The sequence below is a fragment of the Myotis lucifugus genome, unplaced genomic scaffold (assembly GCF_000147115.1).
Source record: "Myotis lucifugus unplaced genomic scaffold, Myoluc2.0 scaffold_16, whole genome shotgun sequence".
Taxonomy (NCBI): Eukaryota; Metazoa; Chordata; class Mammalia; order Chiroptera; family Vespertilionidae; genus Myotis; species Myotis lucifugus.
This window is the reverse complement of record NW_005871064.1, coordinates 14,061,036-14,087,689: the sequence shown is the minus strand read 5'-3', so window position 1 is coordinate 14,087,689 and position 26,654 is coordinate 14,061,036. Positions and strand designations below refer to the sequence as shown.

The following is a 26,654-nucleotide window of genomic DNA, read 5'->3' as shown; positions in this document are numbered from 1 at the left end:
GATTAGATGGCCTCCTGGTTGTCTACTCAGCCTGTATTATGATAGGATCTCAGTTTTGTGTTGTTGTTTTTAAGAGAGAGGTTTCAAGTGAAGAAGGTATGGAGGAGGGGAGAGGAGAGGAGAGGACAGGAGAGGAGAGGAGAGAGGAGAGGAGAGGGGAGGAGAGGGGAGGAGAGGAGAGGAGAGGAGAGGAGAGGGAGATATGTGAGAGAGACACATCAATTGGTTGCCTCCCACAAATACCCCAACTGAGAACAGGGATTGAACCTGCAACCCAGTAAATGTCCTTGACTGGGAATTGAACCTGCGACCCTTTGGTTTTCAGGCCAACACTATAACCCCTGAGCAACACTTGCCAGGGCAGGATCTCAGTATTTAAAGCAGAATTTTCTGATTCAAAGTAGAAATTTCAAAGAGCCTGAAGTCTGATTTATATGTTAGGGATTGGGGTGGATCTACATACCTTAGAAAATCAATGAAGTCATAAGGTTAACTCTACCACAAAGGTCAAGGAGCCCTCCTAAAGTTCTTGCCCAGGTGTAAGGTTGTCCCATGGCCCCCAGAGGTGGGCAGCAGATATAAGATAGGAATTAGAGGTTTAGAAAGGGCACATCTTTAAAAAGTAGCATTTGAGAAAGTGGAAGAAAAGATTAAAGGGCCAAGGTTAGGCAAAACCCCTCTGTCCTCTGCATTACCATTGCCATCATCCTTTGATGGTCTCCTGCTCATTTCAGAAGGAGGGTGTCCTGATGTTGCTTACTCAGGCTGACTTTCGGTGGAATGCTCTTGACTGTATTGAGAGAACTACTCACATCACATCTAATACATCTCTAACCCAAGCCTATCTCGAGAATGGGCATACATCAAGTGAGAAAATCCCCCAACCAAATTACTAAGTGTCGGTGACACACACAAGACAAAAGCAGTTCTACCCTCAAAAAGCCCATGATGTGACAGTGAACACAGGCAACCTTGATATGACATGATGTAGTAGAGAGATGCTAGTGCCTGGTGAGAGGAAGCTGTCCTGGCCCATTAACTATGTGATTCATCTCCCTTCAGGTGGTTTGCTTTTCACCTTACCAGCCATGTGAGTTGATTTCCTAATTTTATGGAGGCTGGAAATGAAAATAAAAATTATATTTCTTGGAACTAAAACAGGAGGCGATATGTTAGACACAAGAGTAAAGGTCCACTCATCAGAGATACAGATTCATCATGACATTTCCCTTTGCCTTACGCTCTACATCAATTCAACACCAAGTTTGGATTATTCTACATCTTCAATATGTCTAGAACCCATCCACATCTACTGCCTCCATCCTTGTCCAAGTCACGGATCTCTTACCTCAATAAGATCTGTAGCCTCTAAAGCAGCTATTTTCAACCTTTTTCATCTCATGGCACACATAAACTAGTTACTAAAATTCTGCAGCACACCAAAAAAATCTATTTTTTTGCCAATCGATTGACAAAAAAAATAGCTATAATTTTTATTCATTCACACCAGGCAGCTATTGTTGTGTTGGCTTTTGTCATTATTTTATTTGACAATCTAAGGGAAAAGAGGTCAGTGCCCCTGACTAAACAGGCAGGTATTGCATGTTTTAAATTTTTGCAGCACACCAGTGTTGAAAATCACTGCTCTAAATAAGCCTTATATTCATTCTTATCATTCTGTAGTCCACGTTCTTCTAAACAGCCAGGGAGAGCTATTCAAGGTGAATCTGTGCATGTTGCCTCATCCATCCCTGGCTTCTGATTGTTCTTAAGCTACAAACCGAAGTCCACATTCTGACCTTTGTTACAGGTCTTGCCCGGCCATCCTCTCTAGGTTCTCACCTCTCACTGCCCCTTTCTCTGTGGGCTCTAGCAGTTACACTACCTCCTTGTTTGGGTGCTTCCCCTTTTCCACACCCTTCTACCACAGCACCTTTGTTTATGCTGTTACTGTATCGTGAGCAGGGTGGGCAAACTGCAGCCCATAGTCCAGATACAGCCCACTCTCCATTTTGTAAATATTTATTTGAACACAGCCATGCTTTTTTTAAAAAAAAGAATAGTCTATATGTCGCTGCTTTTGTGCTATATCAGTAGAACTGAGTAATTGCTACAGAGACCATCTAGCTCACAAAGCCTAAAATATTTACTCTCTAGCCCTTAGCTGAAATGTTTCCCAACTCCTCATCTAGAGCACTGGCTACACCCACACTCTGTCCCTAAATGACTCTGTTAGATCTCAACTCATGGATTTCTTCCATTCTCCACCCCGTTCTCCCCAGACCAGATTGGATTTCATTGTGAGGTGCTGTCATAGAATTTTGTTCCCTTTTTCCTCAGCACTGACCTCATCTTCCAAATGGGTTTATTGAAGGCCCAACCCCTGTGACAGATGACAAGCTCCAAGGGGGGGGGGGACCATTATATGTCCTGCTTACTACTCTATCCCCAGCATATAGCATGGTGTGTAGCACAGAGTGCCCCCCAATTCTGATTTAGTTGAGTGCCTAGGTGGATGGATGTATAGACAGATGGGACTCAGGCATAGCAATCCTGTATACTAAGAAAGAATAAAAATGGATACTTAGAAAGCCTGGTACAGCTCACACTACATACTGTTGTTCTGTTTTCTGCATCCAGAATTGAGTGCAGACAGAAAGGAATCAAAGAATGCTTCTTTGCCAGATTTCAGCATGTCTCCCACCCCTGCCACCAACCCCTCGTCTGTCAATACCAGCAGGAACTTTACAAGTTTCTTTTTATGGTTCCTGAAAAACTGGGAACTGCTACTCAAAGTGTCCTCAAGCAGTCGGCCATTGGCTGGTCTGGGAATGTGATACGATCATTTCTCTGGTCAGGGAGAAAGGAAAGGCTAACCGCTGGTGGTCTTCGGACTCAGATAGGCTGCTATCTGGCTCTGCCAGTGGAATAAGCAAGAAACACAGGAAACACAGGAAGAAGATGTAACAGCAGGTTGTGGTTCTCCGTTGACTGGATGGCCTCCCAAGTAGCCACAGGAACATCAGTTATCTGAGAAGGTTATGGGAGACAGTGGGCACCTGTTATATGGGTTCAACATACACGGTGATGAAAAGCTGGCTCCCCCACACCCTTTGTCCTGGGAGCTAAGATGTTTCTTTAGTTATTGAAGCTTGCTGACTAGGAAGGGGTTTGGATCATGTTGGTTTATGAGGTGAGAAAAAAGCCAAGATGAGTTGGTAGAATATACATAGGAAATGAAAATAGGCTTCTTGGGCTGCTTCAAGATGATCAAGGAAATATCACAGAGGAGTTGAATTTTAAAGGATGAGTGGCCCAAGTTTGTCAAGGCAGAAAGTGAGAAACATATTATTGCTCTTTGTTCTGGTATAACATACCATATGGGCACTTAATGGCATCAAACAACAACCATGTGTGTTTATCACAGTTTTGTAGGCTTGGAGTTTGGGTAGGGCATGGCAGGGATATCTTGTGTCTGTATGAACATGAGGAGACTCGGCTGGAGTGGCCTGCATGGCTAGATATAACTGGGACAGCTCTCCAAGGCCATGTATCAGGGGCTTTGGTTCTCCCTCGAGTGGCATCTGCCGAGGATGGAATGCCCAAATGGTTCTTTTATTTGCCTGCCAGACCCCTTGGTTGAAATGACTAGAACAGTTGGAGCTGGCCGGCATTGCGCTCTCCCTCTGCATCTAACTCGGGCTTCCTTGTAGCATGGCTGACTCCTGGAAATGAGACTCGTGCATGACGGCTGCTTCCTCCAAAGCAAGTGCTCTGAGAACACCCGGAGGAATGCCAGTCTTCTCAAAGCTTGGTCCAGACTGGCCAGCATCACTTCTGATGCACATGATTATTAAAGGCAGTTGCAGGCCAGCCTCAGAGAGTGGAGAAACAGGCTCCACCTGTCAATAAGTGGAAAGGTGTATGCCTGTACAAAGAGAAGAAATCGATAGTCATCTTACAGAAACTACCATACTGTTCTAAAAGAAGAGAATACAAGGCACTGAGGTGTTAGAAAATCTACTTGGCTGATATAATCAAGAATAAATAGGAATATTTTTCGACTATCCAGTTTCCACTTGGGTTAGAATGGTAATTTTTCCATTACTAGCACATGGTTCACCAGGGTTTCTGCAGATTTTCAGAATCTGGAAAGAGCTTTAGCTCTCCTGTACAACTTCCTGTGAGTGTAGATATATTTTCTAAAATACAGAGTCCAAAAGACATCAATAATGTGAACTTCCCTCTAGGGCAGTGGTTCTCAACCGGTGGGTCGTGACCCCTTTAGGGGTCCAACGACCCTTTCACAGGGGTCGCCTAAGACCATCGGGAAAACACATATATAATTACATATTGTTTTTGTGATTAATCACTATGCTTTAATTATGTTAAATTTGTAACAATGAAATTGGGGGTCACCACAACATGAGGAACTGTATTAAAGGGTCACGACATTAGGAAGATTGAGAACCACTGCTCTAGGGCTTGAGAGAATGTGAAGGGCAGGTCTCTGCCCAAGGTGCTGATCCTTCTAGAGGTCAGACTGACCTTGACCCTTTCCTCCGGAAGTCCCTTTCCTTGGATTTGTAATTGTGGGTGTTTTGACCTTCCTGGAGTATTTGGAGTTTTAGCTCCATGGGGTTAAGTGGTAGGAAATGAACCTGAAAAGAAATCAAGGACTGTTTTAAAAGGTTTCAAAAACTAGAGAGTTAGAAATATATTGTTTTCTGCAAGGAGCTAACACAGATTTTAAGAAGTGAAAGGGCAGGATTATGTCTAACATTAGAAAGATTATTCTAGGACAGTGAGGAGAATAGTACTGGAGTGGGAGTTAATAAGGCTAATAAAAGCTAAGTATTGTTTCAGATTCAAGAAAAATGACAGCACAAAATATTGGTGTACATGGAAATTTTATTTCACGCATATATCCACACCCACACCCATACCCACACATATCTGGTTGCAGAATCAGCAGACACTGCAAACCAGTTGGTGTGACCAGCTCTTCATAATGAAGCAGGTGGTAGAGAGAGGATGCTCAACAGCATTCCACTTGGGAGACTGCTTTTAAGTTCACAAGTATTGAATCTGTCTCTCTGCTTGGTCAGTTAATATTTTGATGGTGTTATGCCTGGAAATATTCGGACATGTTTGATTTTTGAAACAACTGTCCTTATTCAGTTAATGTCTCATTGGGCCAGTTCAGTTTTTCCAAAGTAAAAACCCCTTTTCATCTTCAGGGACTTTGATCTAGGTTAGGTGAAATTCCCTCTGATCTACAGATGTGACGGAGGCTCCAAAAGGAAGAGAATCATTCCAAACCAGCAGTCACTTCTGCTTCTGCCGCAGTGTAGACCCATGTGGTCCTCTACTGAGTCTTCCACCAGCTGTGCCCTGGCAAATGCATGCGCTTGCAAAGCTGCTCCCTGGACACTTGCTTATTAATATCTCTTCTCATTCTGACACATCACTCTCCTTTCAAATTGACCCATCAGCAGAGGTTCACCAACTAATTCAATGTCATTATCATGCTTTACTTATAAAATAGCTACTTGCCTGGATTTCTCCGCAGTTTTAAAATGCAAGTGTCACCATACTACTGTCCAACTAAAAGCCTGTCACTGGGTCACCATGTGTTTTATGGCCTCTAACGCTTAGAATGATCTGGTTTCCATCTACAGATTTGGTCTCATCTTTGACCTCTCTGGATTGCTCAATAGAGTCCATTCATATTGACTTTCTATTCTTTGAAAACATTAAGTATTTTCCAACTTCATGGCTTCCACAATTCTGTTTCCTCTCCCTAGAACATTCTTACTCTCTATCATTTATTATTTATCCCCTATTTATCCTTCATATCTATGATTAACTGTCACCTTTTGAGGGCTTCCCAATCTCCAGTCTAAACAGTGACCTTTTTGTTAATAGCACTATGTTTTAGTCACTCCCGGTATGAATCACAAGTGTCATGTGTGCACATGTTTATTCACTTAGGAGTTTTTTGCTTAATGTTTGTCTTCTTCACTAGGCTGTAAGCTCCAAAGTGCAGAGACCACTTCTGTTTTGGCTACGACTGTATTTCTGGAGACTAGTATAGAGCCTGGCATATGATTGATGCTTGATCAGTGTTTGTTGAATGAATCATATGTTAATTTTGTGATTCGAGGTGGATCACAGTGATTCACTTTTAATTATTCTGTGCTCAACCAACTGTTCTTGTGCACTGCTGGGAAAAATGAAGACTTGGAGGCATGGAGATGCTGCTCTTAGGTTTGACCCCATAGTGGAGGTAAGGAGACCCTTGCACTAGTCTTAGAGAGCTATATGGGGAGCACTTTGATTTCTTAAGAAGCCTTCATCTTGGTATCTTTGTCCTAATCATCAACTCTAAAGGCCTCATAATCAAATGCTAGCTTCCTTAGACTCTGTAATTGAGTGAAGGCCTGGAAACCAAAGGGACATCTTCAGAACTACTCTGTGGCTCCTGCTGCTTCTGCCCTCATGACCTCTCCTCTTCCCTCCAGAAGGCCCAATGCTTCCAACTTCTTTTTCCTTCCTTCCCCTCCCCCATTCTATTCACTACTTCCTCTTTTCCAACTTTATTCTCTTTTGGATCTTGTCAATGTTTGGGAAAACATGAAAAGTCCTACTTACCCTTATGAATTAAGGGATATGTTTTATTGTCTTTAAAGAGGAAAGTAGAAAAACCTAACATTTATGGAGCCCTAACTATGTGTCAGGGACTGTGCAGGATGTTGTGCATATGTTATATCCTTTAATTCTCACAAACTATAGAGCAACAATTATTATTAACACTAGGCTTCTTTCACAATAAAAAGACTGAGGCTCAGCGAGATTAAGTAACTTTTCAAGGCCACATAGCTAGTAAGTGATAGATCTTAGATTCAAACCTAATCCTTCTCTTGCATATGATCTTACTACTGTAGCCTGCCTCTCCCACTTCTAAGGCCACTGGGGGAATGGCATAATTTAATAGTGATGTCTTCAAATCCCAGGATACAGGCTGTTCCTTACTCCATCTGTTTCTAGTATTGCACTGTTCTCCTTAATGGTTAGAGCAGTGGTTCTCAACCTTGGCTGCACATTAGAATCACCTGGGAAACTTTTTAAAATCCTGATTTCTGGGCCTCATCCTCCGAAAATTCTGTTTCTTTGTTATGGGGTGAGGCCACAACATTAGTAACAAAGAAACAGAATTTCTGGAGGATGAGGCCCAGAAATCAGGATTTTATAAAGATTCCCAGGTGATTTAATGTGCAACCAAGGTTGAGAACCACTGGGTTAGAGGATAACAAGCTTCATAACCCTGCTGCCAGTTACTAAATCAGTAATGTGTGGTGAGCACCTACTATGTGCTAAACATGTTATAGGCTCTCTTGCTACATCAGTGAATAAAACAGAAAAAAAAACCCTTGACTTCATAGAGCTTACGTGGTAGTGGTGGTAGGGCACAGAGAGAGATAGGAAATAAACAATGGACAATAATAAAAGATAAAAAGTATATTATAGAAAACTAGAGGCCCGTTGCACAAAGAGATTCGTGCAATAGGCCTTCCCTTCCCCTGGCTGCTGGCACTGGTTTTCCTCCGGCACCCAGGACCCAGGCCTTCGCTCCGGCCCAAGCCTTCAGTGGTCGCTGCTCCGGCCAGAGCTGTCAGTCATCGCTCCACCACTTCGGCCTACGTATGCAAATTAACCGCCATCTTTGTTGGGTTAATTTGCATACTCTCCTGATTGGCTGGTGAGCGTAGTGGAGGGATGGTCAATTTACATGTTTGTCTATTTTTAGGTAAGATGACAAGTGCTTTGAAACAATGGAAGAGCATAAGTGGGGCTGGGAGTGATGTGTGAGGAAGCATTTCAGTATTACAGAAGATGAAATTGGACCAAAGACTTGAAAAAGATAAGCTGTATAAGCCATGTCAGAAAAAAGTGTTTTTGCTAGAGACTCCCAAGGCAAGAGTGTGCCTGATGTGTTCAAGGAAAAGCAAGGAAACTAAGACCAGGTTCCAACTATAAATGTCCAGAGAACAGGTTTTTTTATTTTTTTTATTTTTTTATTTTTTTATATATTTTATTGATTTTTTACAGAGAGGAAGGGAAAGAGATAGAGAGTCAGAAACATCGATGAGAGAGAAACATCAATCAGCTGCCTCCTGCACATCTCCCACTGGGGATGTGCCCACAACCCAGGTACATGCCCTTGACCGGAATCGAACCTGGGACCTTTCAGTCCGCAGGCCGACGCTCTATCCACTGAGCCAAACCGGTTTCGGCCAGAGAACAGGTTTTAATGATGGAAAGTCTGCAGTGTTCTTTGTTGGATAGGACTTGGAAGTCCAAGCCATGGGAAGCATGGACTTCTCTGAACCCAGATCCTTCCAGAAGCACTATTATAAAGCTTCCCAAGGACAACAAAGACCCTTGTACCTATGCGAGCTGAGTCCACTGCCATCCTAGCCTCCTGAGGCAGAGAGCAAACCGATAACCTCCAACCTCCTTGTCTATGACAACGCACATGTCCATCTCTAGGAACCTCTCCTGCAGCCACCACATCCAGGATCTCTCCTTGGTGCTGATTCTGACTTTCCTTAGCCCAGTAAGGTCTGGCATTGAATGCTACCAGCACTTGCCCATTACTGGGTTCTGCTATGACTGCAGTCTGGCTACTGGACTAGGCCAAGTCCTCCTTTAGGTCAATCACCTTTGCTATGACCACAGTGATTGCCCTGCCCTTGCCCCCAGATCTAGTACATTTATCTCATTCAGACTTATGACTTGGTCCCTGCTTGGAAAGGAGCCCAGTGTAATGTTGTTAGGATGTTGGCTGGCACAGTCACTTCTGTCATTGCTTCCTGAAAGCAGTGTTGCTTTTTCAACTGATCCTAGACAGGGCAAGTGTTTAGTTACCATTATGGGCCATTTACTTAACATGAAACTTTATTAGTTAGTCCATTGTCTAGCAAATTCATCACACTGCACTTTTTACTTAGCAGAATCACTTAATTAGTGTTTTATTACTGGAATCGACTGTCAATTATGTGGCTAATTCATTTACTTAGGGAATGAATTTTTTATCTGGGTAAAGCCATTCAAAGTGCATTGTTAACTCTTTAGTGATTAAAGTTACTGTCAATGGCAATTTATGTTATAAGGAAAATTAAACCATTTATTTCCCTTGAAGTGTCAGATGTTGGGAAAATGTCTGGAGAAGTGCAGAAAGGGAAGTTTAGAACCTTTCATGAATTAAAGAACTTGCATTAACTGAATGGATCAGACACTTAGCAAAGCTAAGTAAAATCGGTTGGAGGGTTTTGATTGGACCTCTTGGAATAAGTTGTCATAATGTGATCTTATATGTTATATTGCTGTAATGTCTATACATGCTATTTCATTGACATTATTTCTTTGGATTCTCCCAAAAGCGTTGTGGAGTGACGTTTGGGATTTGTGGCTGGCAGTCTCTAAAATGACCCAAATAATCCCTGCCTCCTATTTGACATCTTCTCGTAATCCCGTCCTTGAATGCAGGCTGGATCTAGCCACTGACTTCTAATGACTAGGATGTGACAAAGTAAGTGCGGATGTAACTTTCAATAGTAGGCTATGACAAGGCTGTGGCTCTCATCTTCTCTCACTGTCTCATTTGCTTGCTCTGTGGGAAGCTCTGTTGGGAGTTGCCAATGGATAAGTCCACTGGGCCAGGAATGGAGGGAGGTCTCCATCCCATAGCCAGCAAGGAGCTGGGCCCTTGCTCCAGGAACCATGAGAAAATTAATCACCAATGATCACATGAAGGAACATGAAATCAGATTCTCCAGGGTTGAGTCTGGAGATTCGAACATAACCACAGCTGATAGCTTGAGGGAAACTTCGTGAAAGACCTTGAGTCATGAATACTGCACTCAGATTTCTGACCCTCGGAAATGGTGAGATAGTAGATGCTTGTTATTTTAACTTGTTAAGTTTTAGGGTTTCTTATGTAGCAGTTAATATATAGCTTAACAAGTGAGATGTGATAATTTACCAAAAGCCTTTCGGTTAATAGCAGTGGAGCCAGGATTTAACCTTGGTTCTTCTGGTGCATTTCAGTAGACGGACTTTGAGGGGTCCTTTAAGCTCCGACATCCCACAAGTGCAACTATTCAGTTTATTTCTCTATGACAGCGATTCCTTTGTGACCTGCACACCTTCATTACCATGAAAAAAAAGCCAATGGAAATGGCTAATTATTTTGGATCTACAACCTGGTAATAGATTTATTTTGTATATTATAAAAATATATAAATTAATTTTAAGAAAAAGAAAAAAGCCAGTGGGGTGAAGAAGCTGGTGAGCAGGTTTGCAGCACTGATGTTTACCATGTTTTCATCAGAAATTGAATCAAAATTCCTTTTTCTGGCTCTAGTCCCTGTTCCCTCTCCCACTGCATGGTTATAACAGCAGTTTCCAAACATGACTGACCCCAAACTAAAACTTTTAAGTTCTTAGGTCCAGAGTCAGGAGCCAAAGAATCTGTGTTTCAGATACTTTCTAAGTGACCCGTCCAGCACCAAGATTTGGGGTCCGCTGCGTTAAACAGAGTAGGCTGCCATTTCAGTGATCAACTTCTGTAGCCCAGCCCTTGAGGATCTGCCAGGCTACACCTCGGTAGGCACACAATGCATTATTAGTTCTTGTGGGGGTGTTAGGTATCTGTTCTCCCCAGAGTAAAGGCTTTGGTTGCTTGGAATTTTTTGTAGGTTGTTTTTGGACAGTGCGAAGCTTCACTACCTCATTCACACACTAAGAGCATAAAGGACAGTGTTTGCTTTTTTGTGAGCAACGCTAGAACTGTTCAGGAACAAATTGCATTTCTGAACTGGAAGTTCCTTTAGAGACCATCCCTTGCTACTCAAAGTTCAGGTTCATGGACCACCAATCAGCCTGGGCATTACCTGAGAGCTCACCACCAATGCGGATTCTCAGGCCACATTCTAGACCAGGGGTGGGCAAACTTTTTGACTCGAGGGCCACAATGGGTTCTTAAACTGGACCGGAGGGCCGGAACAAAAGCATGGATGGAGTGTTTGTGTGAACTAATATAAATTCAAAGTAAACATCATTACGTAAAAGGGTATGGTCTTTTTTTTTTTAGTTTTATTCATTTCAAACGGGCCGGATCCGGCCCGCGGGCCATAGTTTGCCCACGGCTGTTCTAGACCCACTGAGTCACAATCTGCATTATAAACTATCCCCATAGAATGTATAGTAAAGTTTGAGAAGCATTGGTCTAATCCAACTTCCTAATTTTTTTTGACACCATTACAGATGTTCTCCACCCCCTTCCCTGCACTTTGCCCACCTCCACCCAGCCCAACCCTCGCTTCCCTCTGTTGTCTATGGATTCTGCATATATGTTCTTTGGCTAATCCCTTCCCTCCTTTCATCCAGTCCCCCACACACGCCCCTCCCCTCTGACAGCTCAGTCTACTGCATGAATCCATGCCTCTGTTTCTATTTTATTCATCAGTTTATTTCGTTTATTAGATTCTACATGTAAGTGAGATCCTAAGGTATTTGTCTTTCTCTGACTGGCTTGTTTCACTTAGCATAATAATGTCCAGGTCTGCCCTAGCCAGTTTGGCTCAGTAGATAGAACATCGGCCTGGGGACTGAAGGGTCCCAGGTTCGATTCTGGTCAAGGGCATGTACCTTGGTTGTGGGCACATCCCCAGTAGGGGGTGTGCAGGAGGCAGCTGATCAATGTTTTTCTCTCATTGATGTTTCTAACTCTCTATATCTCTCTCCCTTCCTCTCTGTAAAAAAAAATCAATAAAATATATTAAAAAAAATAATGTCCAGGTCTATCCATGCTGCTGCAAAGGGTAAGATTTCCTTTCTTTACAGCTGAGTAGTATTCCTTTGTGTAAATGTACCACAGCTTTTTTATCCACTCATCCACTGTATGGGAGAACCTATTCACCAATCATACATCAGATAAGGGGTTGATCTCCAAAATATATAAAGAACTTATACAACTCAACCCCAGGAAGACAATCCAATTTTAAAAATGGGCAAAGGACCTAAATACACACTTCTCCAAAGAGGACATACAGGTGGACAATAGACATATGAAAAAATGTTCAACATCACTAATCATCAGAGAAATGAAAATTAAAACCACAATGAGATATCACTTCACACGTGTCAGAATGGCTATCACCAATAAATCAACAACTCCCTCATTTTAAAGATGAGATCCACAAAAGTGAAAGTAATTGTGCAAGATAATTTCATGGCAAAACCAGGATGAGAACTCAGGGTGAAAACTCAATAACTATTTCTGCTGTCAGTGTGCTGTTGTCTCTGTGGTATATTATATCCACAAACTCCGCTTAAGTATACAGGGCATAGTTTGAAATGGAGAAATCAAGCTCCTATCCGCCAGTACAATGACAAAATCATTTCAAACTGCTGTTGCACATTTAAATTTCCTCTCCCAGACAAGTTTAGTCACTTCATTTTCTCTTCCTTACACATCAAAGAAACACAGAGTCACCTGTCAGACTGAAGATTGCACAACCTGTCAAAATGGAATTTTTCCAGTTTAGCTAAGGATTACTCTGCAACTATTTTGTATACCTTTGTCTTATTACGATTTTTGATGAATGAGAGAGAAAATAAGATAAGCCCATGTTTTCAGTGTGAGGCATTATTTGAGGTTCTTTCCTACCATCACGCATCGTCCTATGAGGCTGCAGGTCTTGGACAGCAGTGATACAAACACAACACAAGAAGCTGGGCATAACCCTGAAGCCAATGAGAAACTAATCATGTCCATCCCAAACTGGAGTCTCAGGGAAGCTGACAACCTTCAGGCCGAGAGATGCTCAGTGGATCTGGGTGTCACTAAAATGCCAGAAGCCCACCTAGGGAAGAAATGCATTTTCAGTAAATTTGACTTTGCTACCTAAACCCCCAAGGCTGATAGAACTGAGGCAGGAAAAGAAGATCTTGCTACTCTCACCATAAGAACATGAAGACATGAGAGGTGAACCTTGGAAGCAGACAGGTGTCGCGGTCTATTAGCAAGTTGGAGACAGATTTCGGAGGGGCAGGTGTCCCTACCTGACAATAAGTATTTAGTGAGCAGCACTTAGTCCTGGAAATGCCACAGTAAACAGCAGAGACAGGGCACCTGCCTTCATGGAGCTTACAGTCTAGGGAAGGATACAGACATTAAATAATTTCACTATGAATTTTCCAATCACTATTGTAATTATGGATACAACATACAGGTCCAGAAAGCTACATTGTGATTCCTGAAGGTGATATTGTTAGGATGTAACGTGGTACTCTCAGATGGGGATGGGGCAGACAGGTGTGTGTTCCTTGATATCTTCAAGTATTCAGAAAAATTAATAATTTTTTTTTCCAGTAAACACCCATCTACTCACCTTCTAGAGCAGTGGTTCTCAACCTTCTGGCCCTTTAAATACAGTTCCTCATGTTGTGACCCAACCATAAAATTATTTTCGTTGCTACTTCATAACTGTAATGTTGCTACTGTTATGAATCGTAATGTAAATATCTGATATGCAAGATGGTCTTAGGCGACCCTGTGAAAGGATCGTTCGACCGCCAAAGGGGTCGCGACCCACAGGTTGAGAACCGCTGACCTAGAGTCTACCATTAACATTTTATAACACTTACTTTATCACTTATTTTTTGTCCCTCCCTCCCTCAATCCATCTTGATTTTTTATGCATTGCAGAGGGAAATTTCAGACATCAGTACACTTTCCCCTGCCCTAGTACTGCACTATGCATATCAATAATGCAGACTCGGTGTTCTATTTTTTTTTCCTTTCAGGTAAAATTTACATATAAATAAATGCACAAACCTTAAGCTTTCCATTCCATGAGTTCGACAGTTGCATACATTGGTGCAACTCAACCCCCTAATAATATGCAGACAGGCCAGGAAGATCCCTCCTGTCATTCCCAGGCAAACCTTGCCCCACTCAAGCCAATTGGTACCCCTGTTCTGATCTTCTTTTCTACCATAGATCAACTTTCTGTTCTAAAAAAGGGAGTGACTTTTGAGCTGAGTTCTGAAGGAAGAATAGGAGTCCACTTGGAATTGGAAGTTTGGGGGAATGTTAACCATTCCAGAAGAATAGCACACATATGCAGACTCTCAGGTGGCCAAGAACTTGTATGGCTACAGCCTCATGAGCAAAGGACAAAGAGACACAAGATGCAGCAGGTGAGAGAGGTGGGAGCTAGAGTAGTCATAGCCTTAGAGCCATAGTAAAGATCAGGAACATGGCCATAGGGAGTGGCCAGCCAATGAATGGCTTCAGAAAGGAGGTGCCATGCTTAGTTTTGAACTTCTAAAAAATGCTCATGCCTCACTGTAAAGAAACAAAAGAGAATTCAGGGACATGTGAGGATGCTATTTCAGCCATTATGGGGAAAGAGAGGGGTAGCATATGTGAGGGTCCTGGACATGGAGAGAAGGGACCATCTCTTTTTTCTCTATTGTGTTGACCTATAATGTCTGGCACTTCTAACAATTATAAACCACAGTGTTACATTTTCCATTTCTCTAATGATTTTTTATAGATACCATTCATAAACCCTTTGTGGAAACTGTGGTTCAGAGAGGTTAAATAACTTGCCCAAAGTCACACAGCCAGTAAGTGGTGGTGTTGGGGTTTTTACTCAGGTTGATTTATGTTCAAAGTCAATACACACTTGACCACCTCCCTGTCTTCAGGGAAATATGATGGGAGTCTCTCAGTCTTTCCAATTGGAATAATTTATTTCCTTGTTATATCAGATTTCTCAGCCACCCCAGAATTTTCAAGGTGGAAGTCTTCCCCAGTTGCTAGCAATCCCAGCCAATTTGGGTTTACTTTAAGGATAAGTTCATCTGTAGCCCAGATTTCACCTTAATGATGATTTGGGGATGGGGGAAGGTGAGTCAACCAATTGGCTCTACCAATACCCAGTTTTATTTGTTTTTATTTCCACTGTTTGTAGGCCTGCCAAACACGGAAATGGCATGCAGGAGCCACCTGAAGGTTGTCATGCTTGCGGGCCCAGTAGATCCCTTTATGTGTAACTCAGACCCTTCCTCATACAACCCCAGCCTATCTCTTTGCACAATTTCCCTCTCAAAAGCCATCAATATCATTCTCTTTCCTGCTTAAAATATTATCAAAACTCTACAATTACTTTTCTTTATTATTTCTGCTTCAAGTAACTAACTCACCTAGACACGTTCTTCTAAGTTCTTTTGACTATTTATATTAACATGCACAGCCATATGCAGAACTTTTACTAAGAACATTTAATAACCTCACACTAGTATTAATCTTTCCAACACTGAGTACTCACAGTTCTTACTTTACTACATTTCACTCTCATCTAAGTAAGCATTCCCCAGGAACACATTTCTTCCCAGCCAATATTTGTACCATACTTTATCATTAGTTTACAAAATTGTGTAGACACCTATCTCATTGTCAGTAAGGAATATTTTTCTACTAATTAAGTTCATATATGTGCCTCTGGTGGTACATATATACAGGAAGCCACCTATTGTCTTCACTAGCAGAGAAGTGTAAACAAGGATCCCAGAATGCTGGTGAACCTTGAACCCATGGCAAGGGCCAGAGTTATGCACCGATTGTCTAGTCCAGACAATGGGGGCTCAAGCTATTTCCTGATCAAATAGTCTCAGAGTAAATCCTTCTAATATTTACTGACCTTTAAGATAGTCTGTCTGTTACCGCAATTACCTGCCTAAGAGCTAGATGTATATCCAAAATTGAATAAAAGGTTGGCGAGGCCTGGGCACCAGTGGAAGTCCTTTTTCTTGTATTGGGCTTGTCCGCCTGGCCCCCAATATTTCCAAATTATTTCTTGTCTCATTTCTTTCATTTGCATGCGGCTCGTCTTCCGGAGCCCGAACCCTGATCCACGCGGGACGTGGGATCATTCACACATACATGTGTCTAATAGTACAAACGAATGGCGAATATGCAGTAATTAATCACTAGACTTAGGTGTTCCACGAAAGGGCTGTGTTTCCAGTGAGCTAAAACATGTTGAAAGTCCAGAATTATGTCTCTTCTCCTTTGTGGTTAACAGTGTATTTCCAGGCTCTCGTACACGGCCCTCAGCTTCATGCTCCGCCTTCCTTCTTGGATCACTAAGTGGTTAAGGCCTAAGCATCCTGTTGCTGCTGCACGTCTATTGCTTCTGACACACCCAATGGCTTCATTTTTGTTTCAATTGAATTAGGTTTATGAAGCCTGTGCCAGGGAACACTGGTGTCAGCACTTTTGCTGTCTTGCTTTCCCATGGATTTTCATAAATTTGTGACCCCCTCATAAAAAATAGAAAACAATGGTTTTCAAAGGTTATGTTTATAGTAAAATCCTTTCTTCAAAAACAACCCTACCTAGAAGTCTATTTCATAAAACAGAGATTTAGAAAAACATTTAGCTCTGGTGGGAGAAGTGAGGGAAAACCCATGTATTTTCTAGGCCATGCCCCCCCCACACACACTTGCACATGCATACACACACATGTACATCCCCAAGACCCCTCATGGGAGTCCAGTGAGTCCAATTCTCTGCCCACAGAAGAGATCCCCTTCCTAATTCGGCCTCAGCTTTTAGGATGCTAAGTCCACAGACTAATAATTCGTTCATTCCTGCCTCTCTACACGAGTGAACCTTTTACTTTATGAATTATGAAAAATGAAAATGACGACCCACCACTAATCACTTAAGTAAAGACTGATGGCTTTTAATGAACAGGACGTACTAGTAAGTCACAGAGCAAGGCTATTACAAGAATGGCCCCTCTAATGTTGAGCAGTGCACAACATGTCAGCCACACACGGTGGCCCTATGGGAATGTGGGGCCCATTTGTGGGGCTCTGGCAGACTTCAGGGTTACACTGAGAGATGCGTTTTTTCATTATTGCTATAGCTACCCAGGGTCCAGTAGGCAGCCCTCAGCCAAGAGACAAGAGAAAAACTCACAGGCTCCTCCTGTTGCATGAAGGATCCTTTTGGCTGTGGTGGTGGTCACAGGAATCTGCACACGTGATTAAATTGCATAAAATGAAACATGTACACATGCACAACACGAACACACACACAAGCACATGTAAACCTGTTGAGACCTGAGTGAGGTCCGTGGAGTGTATCCATGATTGTGATGTTGTTCTTCAGCTTTGCGAGACAGTAACACTGGTGAAGAGTATACACAACCTCTCTTGGTTATTTCTTATGACTGTGAATCCACAGTTATCTCAAAAAAGAACATCTTTGTCAAAAAAAAAAAAGCCGGTGCTCTGGTGATGGGCTGATCTGACCTGTGGCTGCTGACTCCGCCACCTTCATCCGTCTTCAGATGTGTTCCGGTTTTCCGGGCATGTACTCACTCGCCAGTCTGAGCATGTGATAAACGTGTTCTGCCAGTTTCTAACAATTGGGAAGTGGTTTATTTGTGTCTTTTTCCCCCCTCTGTCATTTTTAGCAGAGGTTTGTCTAATTTATTGGTGTCTTCAAAGGAAAGAGCCAGCTTTTCCTTTTCCTCAGCTTCGTTATTGTCTTTAACTTCTATTGTGTTCCATTAACATCTGTTCTTATATTTATTTACTTGCTTTCTACTGTCAGTGACTAGATTTTTCATCTCTAGAAGTTAAGTTTGTACTTTCAAACCTGCCCGTCCTTCCTCCGTGATGGGTTGCGTGATTGCTGTGGTGCGCGGGCCTTCCGTTTTCTCTTTAATCAATCGGAATGTGGCTATTTTATAGTCTCTTTGATTGTTTTATTATTTTCCATTCTTGGGAGGCATATTTCTCTGTGTCTGACGTCTCCCGACTCCCCCTCATGGGGACAAGCTTCCTCAGATGGCTTGTCATTCTTTATATTTTATTTTCCCTCTGTGAGTTTCTCTTCAGTGGAGGCAGTTTGGTTTGGGGGGTGGGTGGGGGGAGGCATTAATGTGTGTTGAATTATGGAAATACCTCTATAGGGTGGTTTTTCATTGACTTGTCAGAACAGGGGATGTTCAGTGGTGGTTGCACAGGTTTCTGTGTTTGCATTTTGTCTATCACACACCAGTGACATAAATGCGGACACAGACCACATGTGGTAAAGGCCCATGGTTTCCTCGCCTCTATTTGAAAGCTACATACCCTTCTTTTTCTACTAATTGATACCTTTAACTGAAACACACACACTACAGAGATGTGACCATACACGCTTGAGATCCTTTAAGAACAAGATTAATATATGTCGACTGTCTGTCATGAAAGGTGAAGATATACTTTTAAAATATTTTTTAATTACAGTTGACATATATTAGTTTCAAGTGTATAGCATAGTGATTAGAATTTATGTAAATTACAAAGTGCTCACCTCCATAAGTCTAGTACCCATCTGACACCATTCATAGTTATTACAATATTATTAACTATATTCCCAATGCTGTACTTTACATCCCCAGGACTGTGTTTATAACTGGCAATTTGCACATCTTAATCCTTTCCCCTTTTCACCCGTCTCCCAACCCCCCTCCCATCTGGCAACCAGAAGTTGATATACTTGTTTTTTAGTGATGCATCCATCACCTACTTCCTGGTTTTTGCTGGTAAAATTTCATATGTTAGGCAAGAATTTTTATATTAGCTTTTTATATAGTTTCTCTATAAGAATCCCTTTTTGTAGTTTATTCTATTTTATTCACATTTGTTTCAATTTGTGTTAAACTGATTTTGGTGTTTAACAAATTGATTCTTTTATAAAATGCTTACCTCCAACCTTGTGGAGTTTTTTGTTTGTTTGTTTGTTTGTTTGTTTGTTTGTTTGTTTTTCCCCACCTCCCCATGCCTCTGGACAGGGATCTGAGCCAGTAGCCTCCTAATGAAAAACAATGTATATGAGTGTATCATTTGGGGCACAGTATTTTCCCCTCAAAAATTGTGTTCCACTGCTTTCTGGCATTTAAATTTGTGCAACAGAAAATATGTTTAGCATTGTTTCTTTTCTTTTATAGATAATCATTTTCCCCAGCCTAGATGTTTATCTGAGCATTTCTATGTCAATACTATTTAAACAATTGAATTATGAGATCTGTCCTATTTCTAAGTTGTACGTGGAGAACTCTTTATTGAAGATTTAGGTTTTTATTCTGCCAAAGAGCTGCTTTTACATTATGCCTCTTATTATTTCTTCTGTTCCATTTATTCGGTTCTCTCCTTTAGCAACACCAATTATCTGGCTGTTATGTGTCTGTTTTCTTTTCTCTGAAAATGTCTTTTTGTTGCCTTTGCACATGAACACACATGAGCAGATGATAGATACAGAGGAAATAGACATCTCATTGTTATACCCTTGCATTTTCACTGCAAGGTTCTCAAACTCATCTTCCGCAAGTTTCTGCCTATTGCTTATTCTCATTATTCCAACGCTCATTTCAATTTGGCCATTGCGTCTTGGTTTCCTCACAATCTTCCCTTGCCTCACCCAGCAAGGGTTTTTCTTTCTTTTTTTTTTTTAAAAAAAGTTTTTATTGATTCTAGAGAGCGAGGAAGGGAGGGAGGTAGAGAGATAGAAATATCGATGAGAGAGAAGCAACCATGGGCTGCCTCTTGCACCCACCCTACCAGGGATCAAGCCCGGGCATGTGCCCTGACCAGGAATTGAACTGATGACCTCTTGGTTCATGGGTCCATGCTCAACCACAGAGCCACCAGCCAGGCACCCAGAGAGAGTTTTTTCTAGTTGCTTCTTAACGTGATCCAAGTTTTGAAATATCTGTTGTCTTGTTATTTAATCTTTCACTTCCTTTATTCTTCCACGTTTTCTACAATGCATTTCTATTTTCTGTCATGTAGGTTACAATTCCAGTAACCGGAAAAAAGTCAAATTTGTTTAAAGAATAAGTTAATGTATTATCTCACAGGATCAGAAGTCAGGAGTTGGAGCTGGTTCTATGGTTGGCTGAAGGAGATGCTTAAGGATGTCATTAAGGACCCAAGTTCTTTCAAGTTCTCCACTTGCCCACCTCACGGGGGCATTGTCATCAGTCTGGCCATGTGGATGCAAGATTGCTCTAGCAGCTGCAGGCATCACCCCCACATATGGTAATATGTGGGGAGCAGGGAGGCCACTGGAATGTTCCTCTTAGAAGTAAGGACAGCCCAGCCGGCATGGCTCATTGGTTGAGTGTCACTCTATGAACCGGAAGGTCATGGTTCGATTATGGGTCACGGCACATGCCTGGGTGTGGGCTCAATCCCCAGTGTGGGGCGTGCAGGAGGCAGCTGATGGGTGATTCTCTCTCATCATTGATCTTCATGTTTCTCTCTCTACTCCTCCCTTCCTCTCTGAAATCAATAAAAAAATATATTTTTTAAAAATAGAAGTAAGGACACCTTTCCTAGGAGCTTCTGTCTCATTGAAAATTTGACAAAGAGGATAAGAACACCTGCAAGTAAAGTGGAATGTGCCCCTAGATCTGGGAAGAGGGTCATCCTCCCCAGTCACATGGGGATATGTAGGCACCCAAACTAATTTGAGGGCTCTGCCAGCAAGGAAGGAGGTACCAGATGGTGGTTGGGTAGACAGCCAACACTGACTGCTTTTTTCTTTTGAAAATTGTCTTTTTCTCAGCATCCAAGAGTGTCCTATTCCTTATTTGTAACATGGGGGTTTGCTAAGACCCATGCTGTTTTGTTTCTGTTCACTTAACTCTAAAGGAGGAGGAGATACCACTCCAGGACGCATTTACCATAAACCGAGCAGGCAGGTGCTCAGTGTTGCCCTCGCTGTCTCGCTGGTTGGAATCCGTTCCTTGTGGCTGAGGCAGGAGGCACAGGGATGTTCTCAGCCCCACCCCCCCATGGCCTGTCTGACACCATCCTTCCCTCCGATGTGGTGCTGTGTGTGTGGCGGGGGAGGAGGAGGGGGGGGAGTGCATGCTCCCTCCACAGAGAGGAGGATGGAGGATTGATTTATATGTTGGAAGGAATAGGTGAATCCTGAAGGCACCGTCCCCATGAGTGTTCCCATCACAGAGTCTTCCTGATACTGAATCTGCATTCAGGGCACAAAGGCCTTTATCCATCATCTGTTGTCGTTGCCACGTCGGAGACCCCCGTAAAGGGACTGAGGGGAGAAAGGGCTTGGAGATGCCAACCCCTCATATTTGGTTGTTAGGGCCTCTGATTCTGAGCCCCGGAAAGGACATAGGAAAAGAAAAACACTTTTTATCTATCCTTCAGGCCGCTGTTACTTCAAATAACAAAGTATATGAGTGTCAGTTGCCAATTATATCATGTCCATTTCAACCTCGTAAAACGAGGCACAGTGGGTGGCATTGTACTTACTATTAGTTTTACAAGTTCTACCCTTTGCATTTGGTCAGAGAAGTTCATTCATTCCATCTGCCATTACATTGAGTGAGAGCACAACACCTGTGGATGTGAGGATAAAGAATGTAAAATACATCGGCAATAATTTTATACGGACTATATGTTGAAATATTAATGTGTTGTATTGGGTTAAATCAAAATGTATTCTTGCTCCTTTTTACTTTATTTAATGTTGCTACGAGAAAATTTTCAGTTACACATGTGGCTTGCAATATGTTTCCAGTGGACCCCTTTGCCCTACCATGTAGCTCCAGAAGGCTCTCATCTCCCTGTCTCTTTCTTCCTCTAGATCTGTGCGGCCCGACACAGTAGCCTCATGTAGAAATTTACCTTTAAATTAATTGAAATGAAACAAAATTTAAAAATCCGTCCCTCAGTCACATTAGCCATATTTCACGTGCGGTGAGAGGCTCCCATATCGCACAGCACCGTGGAAAGGTCCACTGGACAGAGGTGATGTAGGTCGCACGTAGATATGGCCACACCCACAGAGATGGGATGGTGAATGCCTAAAGCGTGGAAGCGTTTCCATGGTGCCTAACTCTGCCGCACATCATCCTCCCATCCGTCTCCTGGACGCGGGTCCCTTCCCGCCTTTGTTAGGCTTGTTTACGCACACTTATCTCTCCTTTCCTCCTGCTCGGGCTGCGGTGCACTTATCTCCCTCTGAGCACACCCCCCCCCACCTCCCCACCCCCATGTGAACACGGGCTCTAACACCGTGCTTTGTACAATGTAGGTATTCAGTAAATATTTGTTAACCAGTTGGAGTGGCAGTTCCTAGCAAGCAATTGGAAATATGTGGCTGAAGCTAGAGGGAGATATATAGTGGCTGGTAGCAGAGGTATAAAGAGAGAGAGAGAGAGAGAGAGAGAGAGAGAGAGAGAGAGAGAGAAGGTCAAAGCTAGACTCCCAAGGAAGAAGAAAGAGGACCTGGTAGAGAGACAGAAAGGAGGAATGGGCACGGTGGTGACCCGGGACCTCAGACATGTCACCAAAATCCCTTTGCCCGCCCCACCAGCCCCTCACAGGCAACGACTAGAGTTACTGCAAGGGAATGCACAGGCTAAGGCAACAGCTGCAGAAAAGGGCAAAAGAAACCCAAAATATTATTATGTGATAAATAAACATGCAGGACCCATAAATGAGAAGTTGAGATGGCCTGAGAATTAAGGGTCTGGTGAGATGAAAAATGAAAAATGCCCTCTCCCTGGGCCAGCTGGTTTGAGTTACATTTTACGCGCAGTGTGTGAGTTCCAGCACCCTTTTGAATTAGCAGCAGAATCGCACATTAGTTTTAAGGCTCCCTCTCGAATAGGAACATCATAACGCTTTTTAATTGGGGCTGATAAAAACGTAGCATTACTTGTAGGTTCCTGAGAGAAGTGAGTTGTGAAATTGGGTTTTCATTAAACCTAATGATGGAAAATTAAGTATAGTGCGTCGGGTGAAATGGGGTGTGATAAAAGGCACGTCTGCATTATCGGAGGTTAATAAGGGAATAGGTGAGGTCGGATGCATTGGAAAAAGAGTCCAACTAGTTGAATTAATAAACCTTGAAAATCCCTTGGTTCCGAGTCTTCATAGCATCATTAGCTCCAGCATTGACATTATTACAAATGTTATAGCAACACAAGTTGCTCAATTTCAAATGCATTTATTTTCCGTTGCAGCGCTGGTTTTGCTGACACCCAGTTTACAGTCTGTCAAGCCGTGTGTTTAGGGAAAATATTCATATTGGTAGCTCTTTGGTTTTGGAAACATTTGGCATCTCACAAAAATTGCCAGGTGCCCATTGCCAAGAAGCCTGTCTCTGCCTGGCAGCCGGTCTCCCAGGCAGCCCGTGCCTCAAGTCCTTGGGGAGACCATGGGTCTCTGAAGGCATCTGGGGATGGGGGCTTAGGTAGGGGACACTCACCGGGCTCCAGCTCCGCCTCTCCTGGGAGCAGGGCAGAATCTAGAGGAGCAAGCTCAGGCACTCCTTGCTTCTCCATCCCCAACTCCCGCCCCCTCCCAGTCCATCACAGGAGTGGTGCTCCCAAGATGCCTCATGTCCATGGCAGCTGACATGACAGCATGACCCCTACACGAAGTAGTGGGAGTCCTTAAAGAAGGATTCCTCTTCAAACCCTCCGACAGCTTCCCACTGGCTTGGAGATGCTTGCACATTCACGGCCTTTCTAGACGGGCCCTCACACCATTTCACAGCTTCGTCCCATCACATTTCTGCCCACCGCCTTCACTCCCTGTCCACCTCCTTGCTCTTACCTAAAAGCACCTGGCTTCTCCGGCTCCTGTTCTTGTCTGTTTTCCTACTAGATCATCAAGACTTGAGGGTGGAATCTGCATTGCTCTGTGCACGGCCAGTGCCAACCTGAGTCCCTGGCATAGAGTGGGTTCCCAGTAATTCTAACTCCCCATCACAGAGTGCGATGGATAGAGAAGGGAAGGAGCCCCCATGTTCGCCAAGCACTGCGTTTAAGCAATGCCAGTGAGGATGTGTTCCCTGTTATTTAAAATCCCCGGAGAAAACGTAATCGGTATTTTTATGTGCTAACATCTCACCTAGACCCTTCTTCCTTGTGCAGAAAGCTGTAAACTAGATCTTTATGTTGGCAATTCTTTCCTTCCTGGGAACAGTGTTTCTCAGGCTGCCACACAGAAGGAGAGCTCACCTTCACGTGCAGAGTCAATGTCTGATGGGCTATTGTGACATGAGGCACAACTAAGCTAAAGAAAACGTGGTTTTTGAAATGACAAGTTCCAGAAAATCAGGAATATATGTTAAGCCACCCAGGGAATAGGCATGGCATAGGCCTAGGGGGGTCTTGCTGGGGTGCCTGGCTGAGCCTGAACACACCTGGCTGAGATACATTAAATCTGACTTCTCGTCTCATACATGCCACAGACAGAAGGTCTAGGGCATAGACTGTCCATGTCGTTGGGAAAAGGTTGGGCAAACCAACCCCAGAGGTTCTGGGGAAGATACACCAGCCCGGAAAGACCAGCAAGGAATGCCAAGCAGTGAGGGGGTAGGACTAGAAGGTGGTTGTCCAAGGGGAACAGAGAATCTCAAATCCAACCTCAGCAGGCATCGGTTCCCAGGGTGGCCAAAGAACAGAGGACAGTTAGAGCAATGCAGTGGGTGTAAGGATTATTACCAGGGGGAAATAGAGATCGTTTATCAAGGAGGGATGATATGAAGGAGATAATGAGACTTAGGACCCAGGCCTGGGAGAGGTGAAGGGCAGAACTAAAGGAGGAAGTTCGGGCCTCCCTACCTGCAAGGTGGGTTCCGTGAGCCTCCTGGAGCAAGAGTGTTCAGTGGTGGGGAAGCTAGACAGGAGGCCGAAAGTGGTCACTGCTGTAGAGCCCACAGCTGGAGAGCAACTGAGAGGTCAGGGCCCCTGCTGTGGCTGGGGCTCCAGTTCCTTCCTCCCAGGGTACCACCCAACAGAGACAAACTGGTGGAGACACCGGGTCCCGGGGATGCAGGCAGGTGGATCCGAAGCACACACACACGTGGCCCTGGTCTCCAGGACCCTGAGGCTTTGCAGGCAGGCACCCTGCTTCCTAAACAGAAGGGCGCTCCCAGTATCTAGCCTGCCTGGCTTCTCGGTGGTTCTGATATTGGCCAGGATTGGCCAACACCACCCTGACGAGCCTCAAGGAAGGCCTGAGATAGGGCGGCGATGGCAGCCAACCTGGACTTGGTCTTTACTCCATCGATATGCACCCTTGAGATGGAATGAACTAAGGGCTGTTGTGTTCACACGTTGGTTTGTTGATTTAATTTTTCAGTCTACCCCCACAGCCATGCCCAGGAAGCAATGTGTCTCTTTTCTTTCTCTGATTTCTTTATTAGCTGAATCATGAGTTAGTTCCCTCTGGCCTCCTCAGGTCCCGCTAGGGAAGGCACAGAGGACCGAGGGCAAAACTCCCATAGGTGATGGTCTGTTCTGCCTCTTCTCTTTGAAGCAGATGGCAGCCGCGGAGAGCTGTCCCAGCCCACCCTCACCATCCAGACCCACCCCTACCGGGCCTGCGACCCCATGGAGATGAGCTATCCCCGGGACCAGTTCCAGCCGGCCATCCGAGTGGCTGATCTGTTGCAGCACATCACCCAGATGAAGAGAGGCCAGGGCTACGGGTTCAAGGAGGAATACGAGGTAAGGGACTGCCTGTGCAGACACTCCCAGATGGGTGCAGGAGCTTCTGGGGCTAAAGCTTTGCTACTAAAAGTTTAGTCTCTGGACCCACAGCAGCAGTGTCTCCTGGGAGCCGGTTGGAAACGCACCATCTCCGGCCCCACCCAGACTTACTGAATCACTTACCCGCATTTTAACAGAACTTAAGAGACTTGTATACCCTTTAAATTTGAGAAGCACCATCGAAGACCCTTAAACCTCCTTTCCCCCCTCCCTTTCTCTCTCTCTCTCTCTCTCTCTCTCTCTCTCTCTCTCTCTCTCTCCCTCCCTCCCTCCCCCCCCTCTCTTCCTTTCATTGCTCAGATATCTCCAAATTTTCTGCACTTTGGAGTCACAGCTTTGCTCAGTGTGCACCTCCAATGGCTCCAGCCCCCAGCCCACATGTTGTGGGAAGCCAGCAGGTCTCCCTGCCAGTGCATCTGAGAGGCTGGCTTGTTCCTGGGCACTTCTTGCCTCATTCCCACACTCCTGCTGTGTTCTCAGTGCCCCCAAGTCAGTGCCTCATCTCCAGTGCCTCTGTCCCCTCTCTGTCCCTTTTCCTCACCTCTGCATCGGACATCCCTTTCCTTTCTCCCAAAGCATCTCTAACCCTAGGGTTTTATGAGTAGCAGTTGCTACTGAGGTTTGGGTAGTAATGGGGCCAGGGGTGGTGGCTTGGAGCAAAGCACAGGAAGTGCCTGAATACAAGCGGTCATACAGTTCTCATCTCCTCACAGGTCTCTACATCCACTGCCTTTCCCAAAAGTTCTTTTTAGTGTCCTCAAAACTCCCTTTTTCCCCTTCTCCCAGCAGCCAGGAAGAGGCCTCCACACACCCTTTCCTTTCTGAGGCAGAACAATTTCTCTTTCTTTGTCTCACTCCTTTTGTTTCAAACCTTGCCTATTAGGCGACCCCTCTTACAAATAAAAAAAGTGAAATAAACTTGAAGGGAAACTCATTAAGATGTTTTCCCTGAACTAAAGAGCACCTCACTCTCCC

General features: G+C 43.8%; 1 protein-coding gene across 2 annotated transcripts in view; it reads left to right on the top strand.

Annotated features, from left to right (window-relative positions):
* The window catches only part of PTPRT (protein tyrosine phosphatase, receptor type T), a 585,877-nt gene that overhangs the window by 483,722 nt on the left and 75,501 nt on the right, over positions 1-26,654 (top strand). The window contains exon 15 of one of the 2 annotated variants that reach the window (XM_023750890.1): positions 25,447-25,637. In XM_023750890.1, the coding sequence (XP_023606658.1) occupies positions 25,447-25,637 (191 nt within the window). The remainder of the gene's footprint in view (positions 1-25,446; positions 25,638-26,654) is intronic. The other variant, XM_023750889.1, reaches the window with a different exon arrangement.